The sequence below is a fragment of the Megalobrama amblycephala genome, linkage group LG1 (assembly GCF_018812025.1).
Source record: "Megalobrama amblycephala isolate DHTTF-2021 linkage group LG1, ASM1881202v1, whole genome shotgun sequence".
Taxonomy (NCBI): domain Eukaryota; kingdom Metazoa; phylum Chordata; class Actinopteri; order Cypriniformes; family Xenocyprididae; genus Megalobrama; species Megalobrama amblycephala.
The window spans coordinates 37372572-37397424 of NC_063044.1; the positions used below are offsets into that span (position 1 = coordinate 37372572).

Sequence of the window (24853 nt, forward strand, 5' to 3'; positions counted from 1 at the left end):
TGAAGATGAATGAAGGTCTTACGGGTGTGGAACGACATGACAGTCATTATTAATGATATAATTTTCATTTTGTGGTGAACTAACCCTTTAAGCACAACTGTATAAGGATTTTTTTCTACTCAATTGGCAAATCGTTTGTTGTTGTTGTTGTTTTAAGTATTAGCCTAACAAAAGTTGTTAAATTTATCTTAAGCATGTATTGGAAAACCAGACAAAAATGCTGCTTAGGTAGTTCACCCAAAAATTTAAATATCGTCATCATTTAATCACTCTTATGTCATTCCAAAACTCAATATTCCAATGAATTTATTTCTTCTTTGATACACGAAAGAAGATATTTTGAAGAATGCTGGTAACCAAACAGTTCTGGTGACTGCTGACTCATTATATGGATAAATAAAACATAGAGACATTTCTCAAAATCAGTTCTTTCATGTTCCACAGAAGAAAGAAATCATATTGGTTTGTAACAACATAAGGGGTAAACAATAAGAAAAATTTAAAATAAATTCAAATTTGTTTTAGATTCTTAACACTTGTTAGAGCAGAAACAATTTACTGGCAGCATCAAATTTTTTTTTCTTTTTTTTTTAATTAAAGGAGAAAATATTGTACCGCATTTTCTTGCTTTAAGCAGAAATCTAGCAAAGCTGGAAAGTTTGTTTTTAAAATTATTATTTTATTATTATTATTATTATTATTATTATTATTATTTGCCAATTAACAACTACATTCTCTGACATGCATTCTCTTAAAGGTGGTGTAAGTAGGTTTTCAAAAATGTTGTTGGACAGTGTTGATATATGAAATCAACCCAAACAAACCCACCCCTCTCTTCATTGCTCCGCCTCCAAAACTCACCCTGCTCCGAGTCAGTCTCAAACCCCGATCGCTGCTGGCAGGTGAGGCGAGTGCACTAACAAAGACTCTAAACACCTCATTCTCTAGCAGTCGTCAGTGTGCAGTGGTTTACCTGCACAACTCTCACTATCTGGCCACTGTTACACACACAATGCGAGAGTGGATGTCTGTTTATCACAGCTGACACGCAACAAAATGCTTCATGAAAAATAAAGCGCAGATGATGAACAAACAACAAGGAAGCACAAAAAATTAACGTACAGTACACAAGAGTAAATACCAACAAGTGTTCGTTGTTAGTCGCCAACAGCACAGCAGCTCCAGACAATCAATGACACTCAAACCCAGTGTAACTCACATGAGAAGGAATCAAAGCAGCCTCCGTGTCTGATTTCAGGCCTTCCGCTTAGCTCTCTCCAGCGCTGGAAAGCTTTTCTAATATTAACACCTTCATTAAAACCTTCATTCCAGTGATATTCTTTTCAGCTCTTTTGTATTGTGTATCTCTCTTTCTGCAGTTTTTTTATATATAAATTATCTCTTAAATGCATGACTGTTTCGCCAATCATTCTTACATATTCGGGTCTTTATCGACCCGGATCTATATCTAACACGGAAGGATCTCTACCTGTCGCGATAATATAAAACTCCTCTGATATTAGAGTATATACAGATGTTTTATGCCCTCATCACTGTCCTCGTCAGAGCTCATTTCCCAGTAAATTCAGCAAATAATGGGCTAGTTTTATGTTTGAGGTCATGAATATGAGACCATTCGCGATCTCAAACATATTCTCAAAACTATATAATTTTCAACATCTTCAAAATCAATATTTCGATCGCTAACAGCTTTACCAGATCCATCCAGTGACAGTTACAGTCATATTTGATTGTGTTCAGTACTTGCTCTGCAGTAAATCGCTGAGCCATTTCATGTTTTTCCTATTATTTCGTTTTCTGTCTGAATGAGTCGTCACTTCAGCATTGTGTATCAGACATTGCCACCTTGTGGAATAAAGGTGAATTGCACTTATTCCGTCATCTAAGATTCAATTATTGTTGTGCAGAAAAAATATACGTACACTGATACACACCTCGGGTCGTTTGCGACCCTATACAATTTTTACAAAAAATGAATTCAAAAACAGGCATTCTTTTATAATTTTATGTCTTTTTTCATGTTATATTCTTTATAATGAATCGATTGAGGAATACCAAGAAGGTTGAAGTCTAACTTTAAAAAATGAATGAGGAGGAGGGTAGTGAATGATGTCCCGTGTCACTAAAGACCCGAGGTATGCATTTAAGGGTTAAATATATATATATATATATATATATATATATATATATATATATATATATATATATATATATATATATATATATATATATATATATATATATATATATATATATATATCAATCTCCTTGTCTCCTTGACCGTCATACGCCCCCTAATGCTGATTGGCTACACATTTGTTGTTGGTGTCGGCCTGACTAACTTCAAAACAGTGTTTTTGTAAAACTACTTACCTCACCTTTAAGACAAGTTTTAATATTTAAAGTTTAAAGTTTTGTTTCTCAAGTAAATGTATCTTGTTTTAAGAATACGTAGGTTGTGAAACCAAGACAGAGAAATGTTGATCAAGAGAATGATTTCTGCAGTGTGCAAGTATTTACTTTCAAAAAGAAAAAAAAAGGATTGCAAAATATCCACAGAAGCCTGTGTAAAAGCTTTTTCTGTGTACTGAACAGTGGAAATGTGGTTCAATCTTCACCACCACTATATTATAATGAAGGCTTTGTGCACCTACACTGTGTTGTTAGGTCTTTCTTAAATTCGCTGTAGCCATTTCTGTCACGCATGAATACCCTTCCCATTCCTTGTTTGGTATTTTTTAAAAGCGTAGCATGTGATTCAACAGCATAATGCCAGTAGAAAACAAGACAAGCTATGACTTTGATTTCTTCCTGATCTGCCATTACATGACTCATTACGCACTCCACACAACTCCACACGTGGGCAGCCATCTTAAATTTGGAAACCCACGTCTGCATATTCATCTCTCCCCAGGAAATTTGGATGTTGTGCTGTCAGTGGTCCATTGGTTTAGGATAAGTATGCCACATATGGGCATGAACCCCAATATGCCTCATAGACTCAAACATGGATGTGAACTGCACTTCCCACCACATAATCTGACATTTGATATAATGAACAAAGACCTCACGTCTTATTTGTTTTTCAGACACTTGAGAAAAACATTAGATGACACTATTTTCTAAAGCTTTAAAGGTTCCTTGCTTTGTGGCTGACAGGCTGACGAGACCTCAAACTGTAGCCTTACAAGCCTCAAGTTGTTTTTATTTCTCTGGTTTTCATCGCCAGTGCTGTGCTCTGTTCAGAGAAAGAAATGCCAGTAAACAGGGTAAATAATAGAGTATTTGGTGAATACCAGTAAGACTGTGAGCATATCTCCTGCAACTCTTTGGTAATCTTGCCTTGTGGCAACATGTTTCATCTTCTGAATTTTTAGCCTGTCTTTTGCCATTTTTCATGGTCCTCTTCGACATCTTTGTGTATACCAGCTGAACAATGTATCCACCGCAGAGGGCTCACGCAACTTAACTTAACTTATCTTTCTGCAATGGCTTTGAAGACAGGTTGATATGTTAAAGTCTCTGGCCACAATAAATGTAAACATTCCTATGTTGCAAACAAATGCAAATTTCAGAATTAATTTTCTGTTGAATTCTGCCTGTACCGCATCATTAGTGGTACTGCCTCATGTGGTTATTATCCATAAATATTCAATATCCCCTCAGCCTCAAATTCAATAAATATTAATGGACAGAGATCGGCACAGCATTACCCATTACCCACCTTCAAATATTCCCAAAGTTATTAGTAATACTGTTTGCTCCTCCGCAGAAAATGGTTTCACATTGTACTGATGCAGCCTTGAGAGACAGAAAAAATAGGATTGGGGGAAAAAAAATGGATAACAGCAGAAACATGTTATTTGATTTTCAATGAGCCACGCCACAGTGACCAGAGGGCATAACATGGGAATACAAAATGTGAGACATAGTATGCTACATAAAAACTAAAGGAGCAATACCTTGAAAATGCTAAAAACAACTGCCTTGTAGATTTAGATACGAGTTTACAGCTTATTTACAGATGATATTTGTTTTGATGTTTTGCATTAAACTGAGTTTTTAAGTGTGGCTTGAGTGTTCAAATCATTTTGGGGCCACATCATTTAAGTGCCATAAAATGGTTGTAATGGTGAGCTAACAGATAATTTTTCGTTAATGAAGAAAAACGCATTATGCATTTGTAAATCTAGTGTTGTGTTTGGAGAAAAAGCAATTTAACCCTTAAATGCATGACTGTTTTGCCAATCATTTTTACGGTCTTTATCGACCCGGATCTATATCTAACATGGAAGGATCTCTACCTGTCGCGATAATATAAAACTCCTCTGATATTAGAGTAACAATTACAGAAGAATAAAATAAAGCATATTTTGTTACCTTTTGGAGTTTGGAAGGGCTCCGTTTGAGCAGATGTTTTATGCCATCACTGTCCTCGTCAGAGCTCATTTCCCAGTAAATTAAGCAAATAATAGGCTAGTTTTATGTTTGAGGTCACGAATCTGAGCCCATTCGCGATCTCAAACGTATTCTCAAAACTATATAATTTTCAACATCTTCAAAATCAATATTTGGATCGCTAACAGCTTCACCAGATTCATCCAGTAACAGTTACAGTCATATTTGATTGTGTTCATTACTTGCTCTGATTTCAGGCCTTCCGCTTAGCTCTCTCCAGCGCTGGAAAGCTTTTCTAATATTAACACGGGTCTAATATTAAGAGCTTGCCCAGTCATAAACCTTCATTCCAGTGATATTCTTTTGAGCTCTTTTGTATTGTGTATCTCTCTTTCTGCAGTTTTTTTATATATATATTATCTCTTAAATGCATGACTGTTTCGCCAATCATTCTTACATATTCGGGTCTTTATCGACCCGGATCTATATCTAACACGGAAGGATCTCTACCTGTCGCGATTATATAAAACTCCTCTGATATTAGAGTATATACAGATGTTTTATGCCCTCATCACTGTCCTCGTCAGAGCTCATTTCCCAGTAAATTCAGCAAATAATAGGCTAGTTTTATGTTTGAGGTCATGAATATGAGACCATTCGCGATCTCAAACATATTCTCAAAACTATATAATTTTTCAACATCTTCAAAATCAATATTTCGATCGCTAACAGCTTCACCAGATCCATCCAGTGACAGTTACAGTCATATTTGATTGCATTCAGTACTTGCTCTGCAGTAAATTGCTGAGCCATTTCATGTTTTTCTTATTATTTCGTTTTCTGTCTAAATGAGTTGTCACTTCAGCATTGTGTATCAGACATTGCCACCTTGTGGAATAAAGGTGAATTGCACTTATTCCGTCATCTAAGATTCAATTATTGTTGTGCAGAAAAAATATACGTACATTCATACACACCTCGGGTCGTTAGCGACCCTATACAATTTTTACAAATAATGAATACAAAAATAGGCATTCTTTTATAATTTTATGATTTTTTTCTTGTTATATTCTTTATAATGAATTAGGAATTAGTTTGAGGAATACCAAGAAGGTTGATGTCTAACTTTAAAAAATGAATGAGGAGGAGGGTAGTGAATGATGTGCCGGGTCACTAAAGACCCGAGGTATGCATTTAAAGGTTAAGGTACATTTTTTGTGCTATTTATAACTGTCTGTCTCATTTACCATTGTTCTGCAATTTTTTTGCGGATGAAATCCAGTCATTTCCATAGGAGTCCACAAATTTGGGAATTTCAGGAGGTCAAAGATTTCCCCATGCAGATTGGGTTCAAGCTGATCACAGATTCACCATGTTGACCAACAAGAAGTTGCTTGGTTTGAAAGTGACTTCTGTCTGAGCTGAGCTTCATATATTGCTACACTATTTACAATAGACAAAGAATATTTTTGGCCCGCACCAAAATTTCATTAATGCGACACACATTTATGCCATAGCCATCTCCAAAGTGGCCAATGCAGCTGTTCACATTTATAGTTCTGCGCTGGTGTCTGCACCGTTCTGCGTCGTATACAGCCAATCCACTAGGTGGCGGTGCAGACTATAAGAGCAAAGTTTGTTTACACCAAGGCTGCGTCTGAAATCTTATACTTTCTTGTGATTTTTGAATAAGTAATTACTTTGCAACCACTAAAAAGTACTTTCTATAAAGTATGAATGTGTGCTATGAATATAATCGGACGTACTACATTCGCCATGTTGTCATTATCATGTGATATATTAGCGTAAGTTGCGTCACTTCACTCCTATTCACAAATCCTCTCCTGTGGACTCATGGGACACTAAAGAGTCCTTCATATGTGCACTTCAGAATCTCTGAACATGTAGTCCATCTTGGTACTTTTTTGCCTACTGTTGTGAAATCGGACATATTTATTTTGTCACATACAGTTTTTCACCTATTATATATAGTAGGGAAGTATGCAAATTTGGACGAAGCCCAAGGGTACGCACAAGTCCTGAAAAGTGAAGCCAAAGCATTGCAATCGCCCCCTGGTGGCTGGCTGCAGTGTAGGTCATAAACCCCGCCCTCTTCATGTATTCGAATGAACGCTAGCTAGAAAATCCAACACTTCAAATAATTTTTTTCCAAAGATGGTTTCTGTCATTAGGTTGTTTTTATCATGCAGACATATGTTCAAAGTGTTTGTTTTCCCAGTAAGTTTGGTTTTATGTTTGGTGTCATGATTGACAGCTGTGCTTGCGATTGAGTCTGGACCTTGATACCGCAGCTCCACCTCAGGATCAATACTGCACAGACTCTGAATGACGTAATCTGAAACAACTGTTTCAAGGGTATTTTGGCTTCATTTTTCTACAGTGGAAGGAAGCAGAGGCGCGGTGTCCATCTTTTTTTACAACCTATGGTTGACACAGTGAACATTTAGTGAAGCAATGTTAATCACTTAACGACAATATCAACACAATTCCTAATTCATTCTCCATAGTGTTTTTTCTTTCACAATGGGTAACTTTGTACTCACTATAATGGACTGACACAGTAAATAAACACTAACCACATGCAACACACTGAAAAAAACTCAAAATCAGCATACATTAAAAAACTCCTCAAGTGTATCTGTTCTGAACTGCCTCACTCTCTAAATGCTAAACATAGTAATAACCTGATTTTTTTCTCTCTCAGTAAACGCTTCAAACACTCAGTCCAGAAACTCTGGAAGATGAAATGCCCTCCAGACTAAAATCTGCCACAGAAGAATGTAGACCATTAAAAAAAAAAAAAAAGTGAAGTGGACCCATTTCTTACAGCGGTGCCATAAAATCCAGATTGGACTGACCCATTTCAGAAGTGTATATCACCACTGGGCTTACATTTTGACTGAGAGGAAGTGGTCTGACAGCCACTCAATGACATGGTTTTTAAGTTGAGAGGAAATACTTTTCCCCTGCTTGACCACCTGTGGTAAAAAGAGGCCATGCTACCGTAAGTGCTCCAGTTGCGGTGGGAGGCTTGTGCCGTGGACAAATGATTGATAGAAACAGCACTCGTGCCACACAGTCACCTGTCAGTCTCCAGTACAGCAGGGGGACAGAACGTTGACACCGTTACACCTGGAGAAATGCTTGAAGAAAAACACAGCCAGACCATAACTGACAAAGAGCTCTTTTTTGTTTTGCTTTATTTAACATTACGTTACTTTAATTGTTTGGAGTCAAAGTAATCGTTGTGAAATTGGGCTCTTTGAAATGACATTCTTTGAAATGCCATTTCTTAAGATGCTATTTTTTTCTGATGATGCTGTCTTGTTTACAGACAAAGTCTGCATTGATTTGGACTTTGAATGTCCTTCTGTCATTCTAACCATGCTGTTCAAACACAAAGTGAAGAATGATTTTCATGCTGTTTATGACTGCTCTGCGCTTGCATAACAATAACAGCTCTTGTAGGGTGCCATTATGCTACCAGAATACATTTGGACAAATACTGGAAAATGTACACATCAATAATCCACATTTGAAAAGCAATTAAAAAATAAAAAATACATGCCTACAAAGTGCCTACTGAGCTGTTCAATAGGTGATTATTCACTTTTTTAGTTCCGCTTGAAATCAAAAGCATTAAGAGTCACAGAGGAACTCAACCTACATAATTATTCTGCAATGGCACACAATATTGTGTGTATAGTCTTATTGAGCTATGGGAAATTATTAAGAAATATTGATTCAACTTTTTATCTTCCTCGAGCTCAAAGCCCTCCCACCGGATAGCACGCCAAATGCGCATAACTTTACTCTAATTAATTATATGTAAATGTGAACTCGTAAAGTAAAATAAGATAATTCATTAATAAAATGTGGTAACACTCTGCTTTTTTTGTGTAATATTCCTGTTCCATATGCAGCGCTCAGTATATAGTTGCACAGTACAGTATAATAATCTGCAATTAACGAGTTTGTTTGCCCATATAATCTTTAGGGTATTAGGTTAGCTAATTTGGCTTGCTGTCCACTGAGGAGGGGCTCGATGAAGCAGCTTCAACTCGAGCTCTGATACACCCCCCAGTGAATAAATATAGGATATGATTACATAGGGCAAGGTACCTGAGATGAAGGTGGAGTTTGGGGAGGTGGAGGGATGCTAGAACAGCTGAGACTGCAAGTCAAGTCATGTCACCTTTGTTTATATAGCGCTTTTTACAATGCAGATTGTGTCAAAGCAGCTTTACATTGATAACTGGTATATAATTTGGCTGCACAGCAGCTCTTAAATAATAGTGTCAATGCAGGCAGATCAAAGCACTGTTGAATAAATGTCAAGAATACTGCTGAATATCAAATGTCAAGTCAAATGTCAAGTGTCCCCAACTAAGCAAGCCAAAGGCGACAGCGGCAAGGAACCCAAACTCCAACAGGTGACATCAGCTGGCAAACAGGTGGCAAATAGGTGTTAAATGGAGAAAAAAAACTTGGGAGAAACCAGGCTGAGAGATAAGCAGCTGCTTATATACTCTGGCTGTTGATTGGAAGATTAGATGGGCTCACTCCTCCCTAAATTACGTTTAGGAACTTCACTAAATTAGTTGTGGGAACAAATTCTTAATTAATGGCCACTATATCTATATTTTCTTCCGTATGTCGTGTGTGGCTCCGTACCAAACAAACTGATAGTAAAAGACTGAAATTACCAGGGATTTTGTTAGAAATAAACTAAAAAGATCCTCTTTTCTAACCAGACGCACTTTGGCTTCGACAGAAGGATGTGCAGAGCTGTAGGTGCTACACATCATCCATTATTTCAAAGCCAAGTTTCTGAACACAGAATAGGCAATGTTGACGTGTAAACGTGGGTGGTCTTATGTTAATTTTTTGGGGATTCTGACAGATTTTAGAATGAGTCATTTTTGCATCTTAGTTTCAAACAAATCTTAAACGATCAAATTGGATTCCCAATGATTTGACCCCTTTAACATGAAGTGGGCAACTGCTCCTCTGCAATCATCTATGGCCATTTTCAGCTCAAGCTGTGGGTGTGTTTGACTGATGGTGGGATGTATGAAGGTCTGAAGCAATCCACCCCCTATTGTGACACAGCTCTCAAAGAGCCAATTTGGGCCCGATGAAAAAGCAGCCTTTCTCAGCTCTCATCTTTTCAACAGTTGCTTTAGCAGTGTGAGCTCCATGCACCCTCTGACGAGCCAGACGCGCGATTCATGTCACAGCTCCAATCGGGGATTATTTATATGTTTTGCTTGTTTTTGATGGTGTGCAGTTTTTTCTAATTATAATGTGTTAACTTAGAGCCTATGCGATCTGAGAAGTCCACACCATTGCTTGCCAGTCATCGCAGCCTTCCTCGGATGCCGCTGATTTACATAGCCACCTACCTGTCAGCACGTCGACTGGCAGGAAATTAACTGATAATTATTCGGGGGGAGGCGGGGGGGTGCATTAGAGGGAAGAGGGAACTCTGTTTAAGATGCGATAATTGATCTGACTGCCTGGGCTCTACCCGTCCTTGCCTAAATTCATTAAAATCAATAACAGTAATTTCAGCTGCACTCTCAAACCTTCCCCTGATATATCTCAGTCACCGCACAGCACCATTGCAAGAGACTACAATAACGAACCTGCAATGAAGAGCATCTGTAGAATTTTAAGAATTAAATGGCCACTCATTTCTCAGCAATGTTCATTTGACTGCATTACAAAACAATTACTGTGGTATAGTGAAGGTGTCAGGTACTTTTAATATACAATGGAGTCCAAAAGTCTTGCTTGCTTTTTGCAACTGATTATTTTTTTCTTCATTATAAACTATTGTCACATCTAGTTTTGGTTTTATGTTGGGTGTCGGGAGCCGCCCATAGAGAGGGGGATTCTGTCACATCTAGTTTTGGTTTTATTTTGAAGTTCAGTCAAGTCTCATTGTTATGTTCCTGGTTTGCCATGTGCTCCCATGTCTTGAAATTCCCTTGTCCTCATGTGATCATGTCATGTGCTTCCCTAGTCTCATGTGTTATGTTGTCACTAGGCTTGTTCGACTTCATGTGGCACCACAAAGATCAGCTGCCGCCTCGCGTAGCCAGACCTTCAGACTGATGGCATAAGGTCTGGACTCTATCGCAGCTTTCATTTGCCAAGGACCGCCCAGAGGCAGTTTGACTGACATGTAAAGCAACCAATCACAGGCTGCGTCTGAAAACCTAGGTAGCTGTCTTGCTGCCTTGCTGTCTTATAAGAGAATGACTTGTACGGCAGCGTTTGTGCATGAAGGCACCTCACGAAACTGATTTCGGACAGACTTCTGAGGCAACGTAACAGTTTAATGATCTACAGCAATATAGCGCAAGCTTTGGTGAGAACTAAACAAATATTTAATTATTACAGTAGTAATTTCTCTATAGAAATGATATCAAAATTGAAATATGTTGGTCAAAATTGTACATTTATACACAAACTGAGCAGCAAACGCAACTTTCGGACGCCATCTTTATTTTTCTAGCTCAACTGTCACAGAATGGAAAGCACAGGATTGTGGGATATCAAAGGCAGCTAAGGATACATCCATGCTTCCTTCAAAAATCGATCTGAGGAAGGTATCTCATGTCATGAGACAGGAAGTGAAGCTAACATTGGATTCGGACGTGCCTTGATGCCTTCCTACCTTGAAATGTGTCCTCAGAAGGCAGCATTTTCCAGTTTTCGGACGCAGCCATCGTTTGTTTGGTTCTGTGTCATGTTTAGGGGCGTGAAAATGTAAACTCAATGTCGGTACAATAACAGACCGGTGTGCATCTAATAAATTATTCATTCAAGAACGTTCATTGTCACAGTTGTAAACATGACGACTTTCTTCTTCCAAGAGAGGGTTTGGCGTCACAGCATTTGTTTCCAGGCGGATTGTTAAAGAACACGACACACACGTCTCCCGAACATCCTGTAGAATTCAACCAACCAGATGATGACTTCTAAACTCCTGAAAGTCCTCCCCCGCCTCATCGCGAACAAGTTCATCTCGAACAAGCCTATTGGTTTATTGGTTTGACTGTGCACAGGTGTGTCTTATCAAGTCGTTAGTGTCTGTGTATTTAAGCCCTCGTGTTTGAACTGAAAACTGAACTGAAAATGAATATGAAATCAAAAACAGGTTTAAATAACATTTCTAATTCCCGATTTTTAATGTGATCTTTATGTACTCTTGTTTCTGTCACTGAATAAAAACAAATAACCAGAGTAATTGTGACTTTATCTCACAATTCTGATTTTTTTTTCTCACAATTGCGAGATATAAACTGTGAGTTATAAAGAATCAGAATCTCGCATTCGCGAGTTTATATCTCACAATTCTGAGAAGAAAGTCCAAATTGTGTGATTAAAAAGTCCCAATTACTTTTTTTTATTTTTTTTTTTTTTTATTTTTTTATTATTCCATGGCTGAAACAAGCTTCCATAGATCTCAGGTAGGGAAGCGTTGATTTTAGGGTGCATTCAAACTTGTAGTTCAGTTCATTTGGTCCGGACCAAAAAAAAAAAAAAAAAAAACATTTAGTCCCAGTCCGACTAGCGTTCAGATTGGCAATTTTATCACTGAACCAAAAGATACCGAACCTCCTAAAGGCATAGGGATACGTTCACAACCTGATTGGTAGGATTTTATGACGTATTGCCTATTTTAAGACGGAACTTACCGAACATCCAAAATAACGTTGTGTGCTGAGGTAAATGCGCGTGTTGTGTGTGAGTAGCCTATATGATGGTATTTTGGCCAGCTGGGAACTCGTGAAGAGCTTATGAAATGTGTAAAGGAGTCAAAACAGCGGGCGATAATATATATATTACAAAATATATATATATATATATATATATATATATATATATTGTGTATCCCTAGTCTCAGACTTTTAGTGTTTGAAAAACCACTGCCCTCCTTGTAACATATTTTTGGCAAATATTTAGGAAACAAAGTTTGTGATATAGTGAAACTATGCGATGAGTGTCTATCTGTCATATTATGACTGATATGTGGACAAATTTGTGAGCAGGTCATTATTTCCTATCTTGCTAAATGGGCAATCGCTTGCAATATTTATGCATCTGGCATAACATCCATCTGATCCAATTATGATGCTTTATTTTGCCATATTTTTTCAGCTGTACTATTTCACAGGGAAGAAAAACAATGGTCAGCAAAATCTCTCACCATCTCCATGGAAACAAGCTGTGCAGCAAACCAGGTAAAGCTGTCTGTGTAACTAAACCACAGCTGAACTCAAGGACTTTTGACAGGAATATTCACTCCTGGTAAAAATTTCTTCTGTTGTGGTTTCTCTACTGTAAGCGCAAAGAAGGCTCAGCATTATCATAATATAGATTCATCAGCTATGACTTTTTAACTCAGCTGCAGTCTTACGAACTCCACACGGTATTGCATTTCCATTCATTTTAATATCACGTTCACCTCTAACAGTTATTTAGTCCTTTAAGCACTCTAAAAACTGCTCTAAGCTGTTCTGGTGTGTAAACAGAAGACAGAGAGTTGATTAGGTTAACTGGCATAGCAATGAGTCACCGCTAGTTTCTTTGCCCAGCAGATAATGAGTTAAGCAGATTCTCATGAGTAAAGCTGTGCTGTACAAACACTGGCTCTGGGGGTGAATTAATTATATATCATTGCTGTCACCTGTTTAAATAAAAACAGACTCTCAGCTTGTGCTAGTAAATGTTTGGGCCAGAGCTTTACAGCAGAACTCTGGCTTATTGTGCAAGTTTGATCTGTGTGGTAATGGAAAATTGTAGTGGTTGGGCAGTAAATGCATAAAGCACTCAAGCCAAACCAAGTTTCTTGTGCTTGGTTAACCCAGATTGCTGGCTTGGGACTGATTTACTCATGCTAATTCTGTTTTCCCAGCCACTAGATGACTCAATACGGATATCAAGTGTAATTTCAAGTCTGTGTGTTGTAGAACAGAGGTATTTTTGGGCTTTTGCCTCTTTATTAGGTAGAAGAGGACAGGAAATGTTTGGCAGTGAGACAGTTTGAGGAGGAGGAGACAAACCATTCATAGATATGCTTAATAAGGAATTCAATTAAATTAACCAGTTGCCTTATCGACCAGGGAGTCAATATTTGCCAGTTAGCCCCAGCTTGATGGTTTTACTACAACATTATCCCCCGGTTTCACAGACAAAGCTTAAGTTAGTCCTGGACTAAAATGCATGTTTGAGCTGTTTGAACTGAAAGTAACTTGCACTGACATATCTTAAAATATGTCAGAGCCATTGTTTTGTCCTTAGGATGCACACCAGTAATGTGTTATTCTAGTGTACGTTTATAAAAGCTACTTAAATACCCTAATTCAACTAAGGCCTAATCCTGGCTTAGGCTAAACCGGGCCTATGTGTACAAAAAGCACCTTTCTCCATTGATGGTAAAAGTGGAGAGTCATTGATTATATCTTAATCAAAAGAGGTTTTCTTAACCAGTCAGCACTGTGCTAAGCTAGTAGGCTAAGGCATTAGCTTGTTAACTGAAGGCTAACCGAAAACAAAAAATAGAGGGAAACATTTACTTTCACCATTTTTAGCTCTGGTGATATGCAAAAGTGAATTTAAAAGACATTAAATGGAAAAAATTGTGTGTGCAAATAAATAAATAAAAATAAAATAAGGACTCTATTCAACAATGTCTTCTCTTCTGTGTCATTCTCATATGTTGTTTGTATCACAGTTTCCATAAAAATATTAAGCAGCACAACTGTTTTCAGCATTGATGACAATAATAAATGTTTCTTGAGCATCAAATCATCATATTAGAATGATTTCTGAAAGATCATGTGACACTGAAGACTGGAGTAATGATGCTGAAAATACAAAATAGAACTGTATTTGGTTTCATTTTTTGTGAAATGTTAATTTAACATGGAAAATGTGCTTTGACTCATCTTTCAGAACACAACTGGACACCACTGCTTAATATTTCTCAGTATTACTGTTCGTATTGTATTTTTGTTCAAATAACAGCAGCTTTGGTGACACAAGTGACTTCTTTCAAAAACATTAAAAATCTTACTGACCCCAAACTTTAGTGTACATTTAGGGTCAGATCTAAACTTGTCACCCACATGAGTAGCACAATGCGATGTGATGAAGTGGGTGGATTCTGGAATCCACTTCTGCTTCAATATATATCTTTTGAGGGATTTATAATCAAGTTATTAATCAATGTTCATCCTTCTAAATATTAAATTATTTGAATGACTTCTTCAGTGTATGTTAAAGCATTTATTTTACTTTCCTTCTTCAATCACTGTGTCTGTACAACTTACTGTGAGTGTTGAGAACAAGTTATCATGTTTTGGGGAAGTATTCTGTTCAGCCAACTTCAACCTTGAAGAAGCTATGTATCTGTGTGTGGGCGCTAGTATTCTTCATTACAGATCAGTATTGATGAGGTTAAAGGGTTAGTTCACACAAAACTGAAAATAATGTCATTAATTACTCACCCTCATGTCGTTCCACACCCTTTGTTAATTTTCAGAACACAAAGATATTTTAGTTGAAATCCAATGGCTCAGTGAGGCCTCCATAGCCAGCAATGACATTTCCCCTCTCAAGATCCATTAATGTACAAAAAACATATTTAAATCAGTTCATGTGAGTACAGTGGTTGAATATTAATATTATAAAGCGAGGAGAACATTTTTGGTGAGCCAAAAAAACAAAATAACGACTTATTTAGTGATGGCCGATTTCAAAACACTGCTTCAGGAAGCTTCGGAGCGTTATGAATCTTTTGTGTCGAATCATGATTCGGATCGCGTGTTAAACAACCAAACTACTGAAATCATGTGACTTTGGTGCTCCAAACCGCTGATTCGTCACGCTGATTCATAATGCTCCGAAGCTTCATGAAGCAGTGTTTTGAAATCGGCCATCAATAAATAAGTCATTATTTTGTTTTTTTGTCGCACCAAAAATATTCTCGTGGCTTTATAATATTAATATTGAACCACTGAACTCACATGAACTGATTTAAATATGTTTTTAGTACCTTAATGGATCTTGAGAGAGGAAATGTCATTGCTCCCTATGGAGGCCTCACTGAGCCATCAGATTTCAGCAAAAATATCTTAATTTGTGTTCCGAAGATTAACGAAGGTCTTACGGGTGTGGGACGGCATGAGGGTGAGTAATAAATGACAGAATTTTCATTTTTGGGTGAACTAACCCTTTAAAAATGGTACCCTAGGAAGGTGGAAAAACTTGTTTTCCGAGACAAGCTGGCACCCAGAAACACATATCTGTGACCTAGGTCACTCCATGCCTAAACCAGGGTCCTGGTGTCATCTGGATAATCAGTGGAGATGTGCTTCTGCCTATCAGTCCATGTGTAGACATCTAAGTTTATCTATTTCTTAACCAATCAGAATCATTCAAACTGAAGTAATGACGTAGTCAGTGGACTCTGTTAGAGTATAACTGCTGTTGTATTGAATGTGTACGCAAAGCGGCCTACAAACTCCTTACGGGTTTTGAAGCTGACTTCTGATGAAACTGCAAACTATTCTTCAGTAAAATTTTGTTCAATTTATTTTTTTAAACTCTGACTGCAGGTCTTCATTCATCGTATCTGGTCTTTGAGTCTTTTACTGTAAAAAAACCCTACAGTGTCAAGAACACATGCGCCAAACACTAAATTTCTGCTTCATTATTCTTAACTTTCATGAATAACATGGTTCTCGACTTTTACTTCATGTGTTTAACACAACAAGCCCAAGTCAACCCCTGGTCCCAGTCAGCACTCCTCAAGTAAACACTTTAATGGTTTTGTGGCCGCAGAGCCTTGAATGTGAGCAGGCCAGTGGTTTGAATGTTTTCCCCGCTTTCTTCAGCGAGACGTCTGAGTTCCCTGCAGACGGCCCGTCTCTCATAATGTTATTTCTCCCCAGCGTTCGTACAGACAGCTCTTTAGAGGAGCAGCACCTGCATGTCGCTCCGCTCTGCTCCGTTGCACTTTCAGCAGCAAGCTCAATCACTCAGCCAGCCTGTTAACATACATTCCCCATTGCCTCTCAAGTGTTGTTGCCGAAAAACATGGGTGTGCACTACAGATTTCACTCTCTCTCTCTCTCTCAATTTCAGAGCAGACAGCTATCTTTAAGTGCTTGATTTGTTTTCTTTCCATGAAATCCCTTTACTTCCATCTCAGAGAACGAGCAGAGACCAATGGAAAAAGTCAAGCGTGCATCTTGTATTGTGATAACAGCCGAATATCAACAAAGAGCTTTTCACTTCCATCTAAATTCAGAAATTACTCTCCCTATCCACAGTTAAAGCAGCAGCTGTCAGGCCACTGAATTGCATTGTGGTAAAATAAAAGCCACCAGACTTTGTACAGCAATTTAGTTACATAAACATATCTTACCAGGCACGTTGGAGTGTTTGCATGAAACACACAGGCTATAAAAAGAACATACGACATCTGCTACAACTGCTTTTCTGACTTTCATTAGGAGGCTATCAAATAAAGTGTGACTGTTTGACTCGACGCGAGGCATATTGATCTAAACTTCCGGAAGACAACTGAGACGCAGATCGGGAATCCGTCAGCACCATGGCAACACTGTGACATTCCACAAGACAATGTTAGTAAATCAGCTCTGTCTGTGGGCTGAAGTTTATTGAACTAGACTTCCTATCTTGTAATATTTCATTTTAATCAATATTTACAGAGGAAACTTCACTGTGAATGTTTTTCATGCCAAATATCTTTTGGCAAATGGCGCAAATCCACATCAATTTGAGAGGCATTGTTTAATCATTTTTGCCTCGACTAAATTTAAGGGAGTTATATTTAAGCAATAAGTTACAGTATGAGAGGCCTTGCTATCTTTTGAATACAGCCGTGACAATATTCACAGTATAGTACAGCCTCGGGTGCCTTATCACTTTGATAAAATAGTTTCTACATATTAAAAATATCAAGGACTCCCATTTTTGTTATTTTGTTATGCAAAATCTTTCAGTGCCATCCTTATAATAGATACAGTCCCTGACAAAATAGAGTGTTGCAATGCAACAAAAATAATCTGCAAAATAATAAGAGTTAATATAATATCATGACTTGGATTTCGTATTGACCAATCACAAGCCAGGACCAGAACTATCCATTTTATAATATACTGACCAATCAGCATCCAAGACCAGGACTATCCGTTTATTGCTATATTGTACTAAAGGGTTAGTTCACCAAAAAATGAAAATAATGTAATTCACCCTAATGTCATTCCACACCCGTAAGACCTTCGTTCATCTTCGGAACACAAATTAAGATATTTTTGATGAAATCTGATGGCTTAGTGAGGCCTCTATTCACTGCAAAAAATGCTGTTCTTACTTAGAGTTTTTGTCTTGTTTCTAGTCAAAATATCTTAAAAGTTCTTAAATCAAGAAGCATTTTCTTGACAAGTAAAAATTATTTTCTTGTTTTCAGGAAAAATAAGTCAAAATTAAGTACGTTTTTCCTTAAAACAGGCAAAATAATCTGCCAATGGGGTAAGCAAAATAATCTTATTTCAAATCAAGAATAAGCTATATAATCTTGTTTTCAGTTTGGACTAAGATTATTTTGCTTACCCCATTGGCAGATTATTTTGCTTGTTTTTAGGAAAAACTCACTTAATTTTTATTTATTTTTCCTGAAAACAAGAAAATAATTTGTACTTGTCAAGAAAATGCTTCTTGATTTAAGAACTTTAAGATATTTTGACTAAAAACAAGACAAAAATTCTAAGTAAGAACAGCATTTTTTGCAGTGTTGACAGCAATGTTACTGCACCTCTCAAGATACATAAAGGTACTAAAGACATATTTAAAACAGGTCATGTGGGTTCAGTGGTTCTATCTTAATATTATAAAGCGAAAAGTATACATTTTGTGAGCCAAAAAAAAACAAAATAACGAATTTTCAACAATATCTATATGGGCCGATTTTAAAACACTGCTTCATGAAGCTTCTGAGCTGCATGAATCTTTTGTTTCGAATCAGTGATTCGGATCTCCTATCAAACGGCTAAAGTACTGAAATCACGTGACTTTGGTGCTCCAATTCACTGATTCGATTCATAACGCTCTGAAGCAGTGTTTTGAAATTGGCCATTATAGATATTGTTGAAAAGTCATTATTTTGGGGGTTTTATTGGCGCACAAAAAGTATTCTTGTCGCATGAACTGTTTTAAATATGTTTTTAGTACCTTTATGTATCTTGAGAGGTGCAGTAACATTGCTGGCAATGGAGGTCTCACTGAGCCATCAGATTTCATCAAAAATATCTTAATTTGTGTTCTGAAGATGAACAAAGGCCTTACGGGTGTAGAACGACATGAGGGTGAGTAATAAATTACATTATTTTAATTTTTGAGTCAGTATCCAGGACCAGAACTATATGTTTTATATTATTCCATATTGACCAATCAGCATGCAGGTCCAGAAATATCCATTTTATAATATTTCGCATATTGACCAATCAGCACCTAGGACCAGAGCGATCAGTTTTATAATATTCTGTATTGACTAATCAGCAGAAATATATGTTTTATAATGTATCATTTTGACCAATCAGCACCCAGGACCAAAACTATCCATTTTATTAAAGAACTTAGCACGCTTGCCAAAGTAAACTGGATATTTTTAAGGTGATAATTTGCAAGGTCTCATATTTTCCTGCACAATTGTATTATTTGCATGAAATAACAGCATGAGTGAGGTGAAAAGAGAGAGACGGAGACAGAGTTGTGTGTGTGTGAGAGAGAGAGAGAGAGAGAGAAAGTGTGTGCTTTCTTTGTGTGTGTGTTAGTCAGCCACTTAGCCTGTGGTAATTACTATCTCAGCATGTTAAATGATCACTATAGACGCATGCAAGTGCTACTGCAGCCCACCGGACACGCCAAAAATGGGCTTCTCTAACTACTTCCCCTGTTCTCAGTAGGAGTCGAATCAAGCAGCCGAAGATATTTACTGATGAATAGCCACAGGACCTCACAGCTGCTTCTCTGGGGTGAAGAAGATGCATCTGCTACTATTGGATTGTCACAGCGGAGAGTGTTTTCCAGAATGAGCTAAACTGAGCTTTAAGTGACACGGATTCGACCTGTTGTGCATGAGCTCTGATGGTAAGGAACAGATTTACTTACGCAGGTTGTTTCCTGTTGCTCTGGCCTGCATGTTCTCGTAGTGTTGTCCATGAACTGCCAAACTCTCCTCCCTCTCCACATGTTCTCCTGGAGCTGTCTGGCGCATGACCTGGGCCAGGGCTCTATGGAGAAAGGCTTTGTTTACTCATCTTACAAAAGAGTAATTAATTTAGAGCACTTTAATACATATTTATACTGTTCTTGACAGACGTTTCATCATTGAAAAGTTTGATCCGTAAATGTTAAATAAATGTTGACAAAGAGGGATTACGACAATCTGTTATATTAGACCAAAATGATAGTGTGGTATATTAAATACACCATGAAATAACTTGCAGTCATTTTCTTTCCTGTGTTGATGCACTTCCTTTTGAAACAGGAAAACAGTTATTATTTTTTTTTTAATAGCCAATAAATTGTAGTTTCATATCAGATTCCATGAACCTGATTTGTTATATCTTGACAGGTTGTATTAGTGGGAGGGACATTCTCATTCTAGAGAGCATCTGATTGGATACAAATTTAGATACACCCCTTTGTGCAAGATGAGTCATGAATATTTTTAAAGGATTAGTTCACGCAAAAATGAAAATTATGTCATTATTTACTCACCCTCATGTCGTTCCACACCTGTAAGACCTTCGTTCATCTTCAGAACACAAATTAAGATATTTTTGATGAAATCCGATGGCTCAGTGAGGCCTGCATTGACAGCAAGATAATTAACACTTTCAAATGCCCAGAAAGCTACTAAAGACATATTTAAAACAGTTCATGTGACTACAGTGGTTCAACCTTAATGTTATGAAGCACATGAGAATACTTTTTGTGCACCAAAAAATCAAATAGCAAAATCAAAATAAAGCTTCAAAGCTTTACGAATCTTTTGTTTCGAATCAGTGGAAATTGAAATTGAAATTTCGAAACACTTATGATGTAACGAAGCCTTGTTTACTGAAATCACATGACTTTCATGCTCCGAACCACTGATTTGAAACAAAAGATTCGTAAAGCTTTGAAGCTTCATGAAGCAGTGTTTTGAAATCGGCCATCACTAAATATTGTTGAATAAAGTCGTTATTTAGTTTCTTTGGTGCACAAAAAGTATTCTTGTCGCTCCATAACATTAAGGTTGAACCACTGTAGTCACATGATCTGTTTTAAATATGTCTTTAGTTGCTTTCTGGGCATCTGAAAGTGTTAATTATCTTGCTGTCAATGGAGGCCTCACTGAGCCATCGGATTCTATCAAAACTATCTTAATTTGTGTTCCAAAGATGAACAAAGGTCTTACGGGTGTGGAACGTCATGAGGGTGAGTAATTAATGACAGAATTTTAATTTTTGGGTGAACTAACACTTTAAGTCTGTGCTCCCAGAAAATGAATATTTAAATTGTGTATATCTGCTATAGGACAGCTTTTCTCAGCATTGCAGAGTATAGTAGCATATACTTGACCTAACAGACATGACCAAATGGACATGATCTAAAAGTTACAATACTCCCATTTGGGTTTCACGGGGTCTTTATATAACCATATGTAGCTACATAAAACTGATAGATTCATTCCCATCACACTTTGAAATGGTAAAAAATACAAACATTTTGTGGGCATTAAACCATCGTGAAAATCATTAAAATGGTGCAAGTCAGAATGGTGAAATATTCAAAAGGCACCCAATTAAAATGGTGTAAATGGCTGGTTGTGGGTGGTGGATGGGATACTATGGCCCATGTGAGTTTTTATTGTGCTCACACCTAAATAGAGTGAAAGATAGAGTGAAAGGTCGGTGCACAAATAGAATGTCCTTGAAATATTAGTATCATTAGACACAGATCAGTGTCCATTATCCTACTAATGTCACGGACACCTCTCTACTGATGTTTAGATGAGTAAGCATACGTGTGTATTCGTTTGATTGGAGTAGATGCTTTTTCAGACAAAATCTGTGCCTCACCATGGAGATAATTAGAGACTTACGGAGATGTTGATGAATGTTTGCTGATCAACAGATGAATTAGACCTGAATGCTAGTCAGACATCTGCTTTCAGCTCTCTCTGATTATCCACACTTTATTCTGTGTCTTTATTCATGTCTGGTCTTTAGTATTTATCGAAATAAAGATCTTTTTTTCCTTGGTTTGAAAGAAATTTACTTTATACATTCCACCACTTAAATAGGCCTACTAAACCTTGAACCTCAAATAAACGCCTGTCTGTGAAACTAAAGGAGCATATTCTGCACTTCTGCACACGTCAGTGTTGTAGACTGCCTGAAGGATAAATAGATAGACAGGAAAATAAAGCCAGCAGAAGTTGTGGAAAAACTAGCACAAGGTCATGGTGATAGAGTTGTGTCAGTGTAATCCTTGAAAGCCTTGAGCTATGCTGAATGACATCCTAGAGGAAAACTGTCATGCTTATTGAAGACATAAGCATTCTCAGTTGTATTTTATTATTGTTATCAACTTAAGCGAAACAAAATAAATCTCCTCAGGACAAAATAAAAAATGAGGTAATTGTTGACTTACAGTCAGACTGTTGATCTAATGAAATTAATTCATATAGTATAGCTCTGATAATTTAGGAAGAGTGTGGTAAATATTTGAGTTCATATGAAACTACACTCTAAGAGAAAAGGTACAAAAGCTTTCAATGGGGTGCTATACCTTATTTAGAACAAATGTAGGACATTTGATTGCAGATTTTGATATCTCGCAAAAATCTCAGAACAGTTTGTGATGTTGCAGAGCTCTTCTGAAACTCTTAAGTTGAAACAAGCAAGTGATTTATGTGAACAGCTCCATTTTCACTCTGATTAATCGCATTGTTGTCTACGAGATCTCATTTGTATTTTTCCCCTATGGAATAAACTGCTAAGCTTCACAACAACAACAACTTCTTAAAAGGGCAAGTAATAGGCATGAATACATACAGTCAGAGTGTAAAGCTGTAAAATGTAAGTAGAATAGCATATAACCCAGGTTATTTGGTTTAAGAAGAATTTGAATTTGATTTTTCTTTATTTCCTATGGGATACACTGCTCAGCTCCATAACTACAGATTACAGTTTACCACTGTTATTAAAATTACAAAGGATAAATAAAAATATATGCAAATGAACATTGGCATGCAGTCAATGCAGAGCGTATATTAATATGTAAAAGATTTAGCTTAGATCACTTGATTTTGGAAGAATTTGATTTTTTTTTTTTCCCCTCTAAACTGCGCAGCTCCACAACAACCACGCAGAGAAAATGCAACAGCGTTTGAACTTAATCTTAACTTACCTGGACATGTTCTCTCTGTGAGGTCGATGCGCCTTCTCCAAGCCAAGTTTGGTGAATATCCCAACCAGCGCCATGATAGCAACTACTCCGCATATGATATACACAATCAAATTCGTTTTATCCTTAGTCGGATCGTGTTGGTCCATCATCTTCGGCGGTGGTCTGCCAGTCATGGACCACGGCGGGGTGTCGTAGTTTTTGCATGTGGTCTGATCTAACCTGGAGTTCTTAAACTCGCAACAGAACCTGAAGCCACAGGTCCCGCAGCAGTACAGGTAACTCCCCGTCCGGCACACGAACGGAGGATCCCACTGACCCATCACATCATAATAGCCCCGACACCTGTCCTCCGTGTGAGGGGTCTCAGAGAGACCGTTTCCCCCGTCTCTAGAGTCGTTGGACCCAGACGCCGTCACCAGACCATCCAGGTTCTTCCCAGGTTCTCCTTCCGCGTCGCACACAAGAACTTTCATCAAAAAGTAACCCAGTAGTAAGCCAGTGCTTTTCATCCTGCGCTCTTCTCTCCTCTTCTTTGCCACGGCTGATCGGACGCTGAAAGATAGAGTTGGGTGCCTTTTGTCATGAACTGTCAGGACGCATATCTCCATCAAAAACATCACCGCCATCCGAGATGGTGTTCATGTTTGAGGATACTTCAGCGCCACGGTTGGTTTTTATAGGTTTTGAAGTATGCAAATGATTGAATATATTTATGCAGATTTCTATCGATCCAAGTGTGACATTGCAATAACACTACTGTGTTTTGTCTACTATTATAGCCTATTCTAAACGCAGCGGTCTTGCGCACTCGGGTGCGTGGAGCGTCTGGAGCGCAATGAGCTGCGGTTGAACAGAGCGCTGAGTGAGACTGAATGCGTAATGATGAGAGGAGGAGGGGACCCAAGTATGGGCACATGGAAGGAAGCAGCAAAAGAATTAAGAGAAGGAGAGAAAGAGCACAATAATATGTCAGTAAATATTAAGTCCTGTGATTCTCACATGTTGCGCGTAAATGTGAAACCCATAACGCTGGTTCGACTAGCCTATTTAAAACAAATATTTTAGGTTTTGTATACCACTTTTAAACGTTGAAGCAAATCGTTGGACCTCTGGTTTGCAATGGAAAGTGCACCTGTTGTGTTTTGGTTATAGCCTACTTGTAACAATATACAAACGTCTAACTTTTTTAAGTAAATGTTTAAAACCTTGAATCCCCGCCTCCTTTTTTTGTTTTGGCTTTCTTGGGGAACTTCCAGCCAATGTGTTGATTTCACGTGTCCCCATTTTAAAATCGGATTGACATTTAATGAGCGTTCACATTGCGCTTGACATTGACATTGCGACAGGCTATTATTTAATTTCAATGAGAGTTGGCCTTCTGAAGTGAAGTGATGTGTTTGTGTAAAAAAAAAAAATAATAATAATCCATATTTAACAAGTTATGAAGTAAAATATCTAGCTTCCACCAGACTGCCTTTGGTATTCAATTTACGAAGAAAGTGTAAAACTCTAACAGTTCAAAAAGCTTACGCTATGTCCTCTGCCTTCCCTATTCAACTTATGGAAAAAGCTTAACTGACACAATCCTAGTCTACACTGCAGACATTATTAAACTTACAGATTCATTGTGCAGTCACTGAAGCATTGTGTTATCTTGGAGAAAGCCAATGCGCTGTCTGACGCCAGATAGTTTACTGAGTAGTAGGCTCTCTGTCAGCCTCCTTGGTGACTACTTTGTTTTAACAGGGTGTATTTTACTAAGCTTTCTGTGTTTTGGACATTGCTAGGCCAATATTCGAGCCCTCCGTCTGTAGAGCTCCACCTACTGGTGATGCTGAGTTGTTAGGCTTTTTAGCCTCCTTAGCCATTACTATAGGAAGCTCATTATGCCTGTGAGGCCCCTGCTTTT

At 37.7% G+C, this 24853-nt stretch overlaps 1 protein-coding gene and 1 long non-coding RNA gene across 3 annotated transcripts in view; one reads left to right on the top strand and one right to left on the bottom strand.

Annotated features, from left to right (window-relative positions):
- Positions 1 to 23570, bottom strand: part of shisa9b (shisa family member 9b) — a 39371-nt gene extending 15801 nt beyond the window's left edge. For both annotated transcript variants that reach the window (XM_048191033.1, XM_048191024.1), the window contains exons 1-2: positions 22945 to 23570; positions 19654 to 19775 (exon numbers count right to left, since the gene is read on the bottom strand). In XM_048191033.1, the coding sequence (XP_048046990.1) occupies positions 19654 to 19775; positions 22945 to 23570 (748 nt within the window). The remainder of the gene's footprint in view (positions 1 to 19653; positions 19776 to 22944) is intronic.
- On the top strand, positions 23471 to 24155 carry LOC125268664. The gene is made up of 2 exons (XR_007184947.1): positions 23471 to 23610; positions 23724 to 24155. It is a non-coding gene; the product is annotated as an uncharacterized LOC125268664 (long non-coding RNA).
- Positions 24156 to 24853: the final 698 nt, after the last annotated feature.